This window comes from Plasmodium vinckei (assembly GCF_900681995.1).
Source record: "Plasmodium vinckei vinckei genome assembly, chromosome: PVVCY_14".
NCBI lineage: Eukaryota > Apicomplexa > Aconoidasida > Haemosporida > Plasmodiidae > Plasmodium > Plasmodium vinckei.
The window spans coordinates 1,749,089-1,756,194 of record NC_051306.1 but is presented as its reverse complement, the minus strand read 5'-3'; the positions used below and the strand labels follow the sequence as shown (position 1 = coordinate 1,756,194).

The 7,106-nt window shown below is 22.5% G+C and overlaps 2 protein-coding genes across 2 annotated transcripts; both read left to right on the top strand.

The window, feature by feature from the left end:
* Nucleotides 1–1,665: 1,665 nt before the first annotated feature.
* PVVCY_1404850 (conserved Plasmodium protein, unknown function) lies at nt 1,666–2,022 on the top strand (the record flags this gene model as incomplete). Its single annotated transcript, XM_037634899.1, has 2 exons — nt 1,666–1,799; nt 1,953–2,022. The coding sequence occupies 2 exons, from the start codon at nt 1,666–1,668 to the stop codon at nt 2,020–2,022; spliced, it is 204 nt and encodes a 67-aa protein (XP_037490938.1).
* Nucleotides 2,023–3,737: 1,715 nt separating this feature from the next.
* Nucleotides 3,738–6,896, top strand: PVVCY_1404840 (pre-mRNA-splicing factor ATP-dependent RNA helicase PRP2, putative; the record flags this gene model as incomplete). Its single annotated transcript, XM_008624547.1, has 1 exon — nt 3,738–6,896. The coding sequence occupies one exon, from the start codon at nt 3,738–3,740 to the stop codon at nt 6,894–6,896; it is 3,159 nt and encodes a 1,052-aa protein (XP_008622769.1).
* Nucleotides 6,897–7,106: the final 210 nt, after the last annotated feature.

Below are 7,106 nucleotides of genomic sequence, written 5' to 3'. Positions count from 1 at the left end.
GAATAAATCGATTTATTTTTTATGATACTTAACACACCTTTAGTATCCATATTTATTTTTTGAAGTTTCCTCTATTATAGTTTTATATATTTTTTTTTATTAATATGTTGTAAAATTGGCTTCATATTATATGTAATCATACGTTTTAAATAATTTCCCCATATTAATGTCGTAAATCAAAAAATATTAACATATATATACACACCCTTCTATATAGGAAATATTTGAATAAATAATAATGTGTAAGAAAAAAAAGGGAGTTGTATCTTTTTTACATTTTTCCACAAATGGAAAATATAATATCAAATATATATATTTTTTATCTAATAATATAAGGTTATAATTATTGACGTTATATCTATATTTTACTAAATGTCCCACATGCAAAAATGTATATAATATATGTGTGTGTAAGTAAAAACAACCATTAATAATATAAAGGTTTAAGGTCTATTACACTATGCTATTAGTTTTGTATATATTTTTTTTAATATATGGTTACACAATCTTTGCCATAATATTATCAACGAAATGAAGTTAATACAATGTATTATATATTTGTGGGTATTATTGTTGTGTAATATTTTAAAAGGTGAATAAATCCCTTAATAACAATCGCAAATGATGTAAAATTAGAAAAAAATGATATGTGAAATAATATAAATGTGTATTATATTATCAAATGAATATATATTTATCTGGTATATCATTAGAAGAAATATGGGTTATAGAAAAAGGGGAAATATTTTATAATTTTTTAAATTTATGAAAATTTACTTATTATTTTTTATAATAATGTGGTCGATTTTCATAATTTCTACTTTTCAAAGATACAAAGAAAAATGGTGTATGTATTTCTTTTTGTTTATTTCTCTTTCTTGGTTATCGTTGTATTAATTTATTCACCCATATGTTGTAAATTCGTGTAAAGAATTTATTAAATCTACATTTTGTAATATATAAAAATAACGAAAAAATATTCTAATCATTTTTTTGAATATACCTTTTATTTCTATAATTATACTCCAACAAAAGGGATGTTTTTTTTAATATTAAAATTAGCCTTTAATATATGTTTGTATATATAATATTAATTATTATACGATTTTAGTTTCCATTTGTATTTTTATGTTTTTCTTTTAAATTTTAGATAAATATACATATTTTTATACAACATATTAAAACGGGGGGAATACAGCATAGGAACATTTGAAAAATATTCCGGTGATTTTGTTTGTATAATACACATATATATTAACATTTCAATGGAAACTATTTAATATTTTCATCAAATATTATTATATTACATATTTTTTTTACGAATTTATTATTCTTTATAGAGATTACAAAAAGATAAAAATGGCGTTGTCGTAAAAAAATTATATCTTTTATACTCATTTTAAATGAATATATAAATATGTTCATATATTTGTGTACAAATTCTTGGAAATTTTTTAATTAAAAATCACATAAAAAAGTATCTACAATATACAAATTTATCTACAAATGTTATATATATATTAAAACAAAATTCACCTTTTCAAGCATACAGTTTTTTTTAACATTAACCTATAGGTTTTTAAAAAAAAAACGTGTAGTAATACTTTCACATGTATATATAAGTTTATAGATATTGTTATACACGTTTATTATATATAATATAGGATGCTACTCAATTTAGATATCAATCAGAATTTTAGATGTTTGCAATTTTTAAAAAATTCCCTTATACCAATGCTTTTTGACTCAATTCATTTACTACGACCTCGAAAACAAATGCAAAGGGTTGATCGATGCAGGTCTTATATTAAAAAATATAAACATTTATAAAATATAACTTTTTATCATTCCTTTTATGTGTATATTATAACAATTGTACATTTTTTTTAATTTAATTTATCGCTTTTGCATTATATATTTAAAAAAAAAAAAACTTTAATATTTGTATGCAGGACAAAGAAACAATATAAAAATAGAAGACACTTCAGAGGTTATTATTACAGATGGATGGGGTCTTATTAAAGAGATAAATATATATATATATTGTTAAAAATATTTTTTAATGCAATTTATATATATAAATAAAAGTTATTTAAGAACAAAAATAAGAAAAGTGTAGAAGGACTGTCTGAATTTCATTAAATGACGAGAAATGATTAAACATTCCCTAAACAAACATTATAATTAAAATCTTGGTGTATGACATTAATGCAATAATTATTCATGTTATAGCTTAATATTATGTGCATTGTTTATTGTATATAATGTGGTCTATATGATAATTAATTATTAAAAACCCTGAACAATGCACACATTCTTTCATAAGGTGAATAAGGCATATTATATTTGACGATATATTAATATTTTTATAAAATCTTTTTACCTTTTCGTTTCCTATAAATTCATAGTTTATTTATTTGAAGATTTTACACGCAGTTATATTCAATAAGTATACATATATTAATAGAGACATTTCATATTTTCTTTTCACCCTCTCTTTTTAAATATAAATATTTGTATAATAAATAATTTGTGTATATATAATTAAATATAATAACTTGAAACAAAGACATGTATTTTTTATAACATAATTTTAAAAACGTTTATAAAAAATTATGAAATGAAAGTATTCATAATATTTCACAAAAAATGCATAATTAAAAAAGTACGCAATATATATGGATGCTTTAAAAATAACGTGTCAATTTTATTACCCTAATGAAGATATAAATATTAATGTATATATTTTCTTGGGTATATAAAGATCTTTCATTTGTTCTGTATATTACTTTATATATTTTTATTGTGAATTTTTTATTAATTTTTTGCCCTATATATATTTTTTATAAAAAAAAATGACAATATTGATAGAAGCCTATGATATGGGACATCATAATATAATTTCCCTTTGACAATTAATATAATTTTTTTTTCCATAATAAAATATAAGCTATATTTTTGTATTATAATTGTGTGTATATTTTTATTTAAAATAGGAAGAACAACTATCATTTGGGTCAATGGTACTAATAAAATTTTAAAACGGAACCATTCTTTTTTTTTCTTCACGTATTGTATATAATTATACTTACGTCTATTAGATAATAAAGAAAAAATAAGCTTCATGTATATTTAGTTTTAATTTATATTTATAAAGAATATATATTATACTTATTTAACTGTGAAATATATTTTCCATGAATATATAACCTTTCCTTTTTCTTTTTTATTAAATTCCCTGATAATATTTTTGCAATTATATTTCATGTAAAATTACATATGCATTCATAAAAATTATACATAACCCCACAATGTTATATTTTATAGTCAGTTTTAAAACTAATGATTATATGATCATATTATATGAATGCATACGTTTTTGGTTTCCCTTTTTGAATAAAGGCTTATAATAGATTCCTTTATTTTTGTTATGTATTTTTGGAATTGATTTTCTATTTGATTTCTTTGTTAGTTGGATGGAAATCATTATAATAAAATATTGTAACATGAAACTTAATGATAATTATATTTTTTTTAAGAGTTATATAATTTGATAAGTATTGTTTTTATTAAACTTAATAAATGTAAATGGGAAAATATGTAAAATTTTATATTTGGCATTTACTAAGATATAATATTTTTCAATAGTCAAAAAAAACCTCATCGGTATATATATTCATAGTACCCCCTTTAAACAAATCACCGCATAAATTTTTCATTTTTAACTTAATGATATAATGAAAGAAAAAGGTGATGTTAACAAAAGGGCACTAGATATTAAAGGGAATGATGAATCAATAAAAAAAATAAAAACAGACGATGAAGAGAAGGGATATGAGAAAAAAAACTTAAATGATGCGGATAGTAAAATAGATAATTCCTATTCTTTATATTTAGAATACCAGAAAGGAAGAAACAAAAATTTAAAAGACAATTTAGAGTATATAGAATTGTTAAAAAAAAATGCAAGAAGAAAATACTTGAAAGAAAGAGAAAAAGAAAAATTAGATATAACAAAAAAGTTGTTAGATGATGAACTATTATATAGTACAATTAAATTAGACGAAAAGGATATTAAAGAATTGGAGTTTTCTAAAAAAATTTATGATATATCGAAAGCAAATGTAAAACTAAGAGAAAAACTACAAGAAAGTTATTACACTTATCAAGAAGATGTTGATGACAAATATAGTAACCTTATAGGAAATATATTACAACAAAATGATAATAATGCAGATCCATCTTTATATAACTATGATCAGCAAATAATTAATAAGGGTATAATGAAATTTGGCTCAGAAGCCATTCAACAAAATAATTTTACAAATGACTTTGTTTTTGATACTGGTATCGATTATGCAAAGGATACAAAGAGAGAAGTAATAGAAGATAAAATCAGAGATAAACATAAAAGTAAAGACAAAGAAAGGTATAAAGAAAGAGATAAAAAAAGTGAAAAAAAAAAATATAAAGAAAAACATGGAGAAAAATATTATAATAAGCACGAAATGAAAAGTGATAAATACAAAAGATATAGTAGCAGTGATGATAGCTATAGTAGTGATTCTGAAAAGATAAGCAAAAGCAAAAAAAAGAAAACTGAAATGGAAAAGGAAAAAAAAAATAAGAAAGAAAATATAAAAAGGGATGAAAGTGGAGATGAAAAAAAACTTTCGGAAATGAATAATGGCTTAAATAGTGCTGTAGAATTTGTTCATTTAGAAAGTTTGTCTGGTATGAGTGAAAAAGAAAAAGAATTACAAAAACTTTTTGAAGATATACAAAAAAATAAAGAAAAAAAAATGAAACAAATAATTAATGAAAGGAAAAGGTTACCTATATATAGTTATAGATATGATATATTGAAAGCTATAAAAAATAATAAAATTTTAATATTAGTTGGAGAAACAGGAAGTGGAAAAAGTACACAACTAACACAATATTTGTATGAATGTAAATATCACTTATATGGAAATATAATATGTACACAGCCAAGAAGAATAGCTTGTATAGCTATAGCAAATAGAGTAGCTGATGAAATGAATGTAAAAGTAGGGAAAGAAGTTGGTTATGTTATAAGATTTCAAAATAAAACAAGTGATAATACAAAAGTTATATATATGACAGATGGTATGTTTTTACGCTTATTATTATATAATCCAACTTTAGAAGGTATATCAGTTTTAATTGTTGATGAAGCTCATGAAAGAGCATTACATACAGATGTTATATTACCAATAATTAAAGATATATGCAATTTTAGAGAAAATATCAGAATTGTCATATCATCAGCAACATTAGATGCTGAGAAAATTTCTTCCTATTTTAATTGTGCACCAATATTTTATGTGCCAGGAAGAAAATATAATGTCGATATTTATTATACTATTAATAATGAAAGTAACTATTTATCTGCTATTGTTGTAACTATATTACAAATTCATATAACACAGGGAAAAGGTGATATATTAGTTTTTTTACCTGGCCAATTTGAAATTGAATTAGTTCAACAAGAACTTGAAAGTAAATTAAATGAATTAGCTCCGAAATTTCGGAACATGATTATATTACCTATTTATTCCTCTTTACCTGCTGAATGTCAATCACGTATATTTGAAGATGTTGGAAATGAGGATGATGTAAAAAATGAAAATAATGACAACGACGATAAAAGTGACGATAAGGAATCTATCGATGATGAGGGTAAAAAAGATGATACAGAAAAAGATGACGAAAATAATAATAATAAAAAAAGTAATAATGAAAATGTTAAATTAGCTACAAATAACATACGAAGAAAAATTATACTTTCAACAAATATATGTGAAACGAGTATTACTATAGATAACATAATATATGTTATAGATTCAGGTTTGTGTAAACAAAAAATATATAATCCTAATTCGGGTATAGAATCTTTAGTCACTTTACCATGTTCTAAAGCATCTGTTAATCAAAGAGCTGGTAGAGCGGGTAGAAAACAAGATGGAAAATGTTTTAGATTATTTACAAAAAAATCGTTTATTGATTTAAGTGATAATTCTATTCCAGAAATTCAACGCTGTGAAATTAGCAGTATGATATTATTATTAAAAAGTTTAGGCATGGATGATATTATTAATTTTGATTTTTTAGATCCACCATCTCCGGTTGTTATAATAAAAGGGCTCGAGCTTCTTTATTCATTGGGTGCATTAAATAATGAAGGAAGTTTAACAAAAACTGGAAGGAAAATGGCTGAATTTCCAACAGATGTAAAATCGAGTAAAATGATTTTATCAGCATCGGAAAAATATAATTGTGTTGATGAAATATTAAGTATTACATCCATGTTAACCCATGCCAATAGTATTTTTTATGTTCAAAAAGGAAAGGAAAAAGAAGCAGATAACGTTAAAAAATTTTTTATTATAGAAGGTGGTGGTGATTTTTTAATGTTTTTAAATATTTTTAAACAATGTGAAGAAAATAATTTCTCTACCTCGTATTGTTATGATCACTTTTTACAATACCATACACTTATTAAAATAAAAGATATAAAAACACAGCTAACTAGTATATGTGAAAAACTCGATTTACCCATAACTTCATGTGGAATCGAAAAACATGATTCTATATCTAATATTAAAAAATGTATAATAAGCGGGTTTTTTACTAATGCTGCTTTACCAATTAATAAATCCGAACTCAAGATAATTAAATTAAATCAGGTTGTTAGTATATATCCAAGTTCGGTACTAGCAAAAAAAAATATTATGGAGGAATATCACAACTCATGTATTATTTTTTATGAAGTTATTAAGATAAATAAATCGTATATACGTTATAACATAGATGTGAATAAAGATCTCCTTTTTGAAATTGCATCATTTTACTTTTTCACCAAAAATTCATGAAATCGCCAAAATAAAACTATCTATAATATCTGGAAATGTATAGGCAAATATTATAAAAATGAAGCATTACAAAATCGTATAATTGTTTCATGTATTCACCATATGAATTTTATGAATCCGTTTGAAATTAATGAAGTAGTTTTGTCTACGAACTTTAGTATTTTTGATGACATTATGGTGAATAAAATGCCTTTAAAAATAAAATATGGA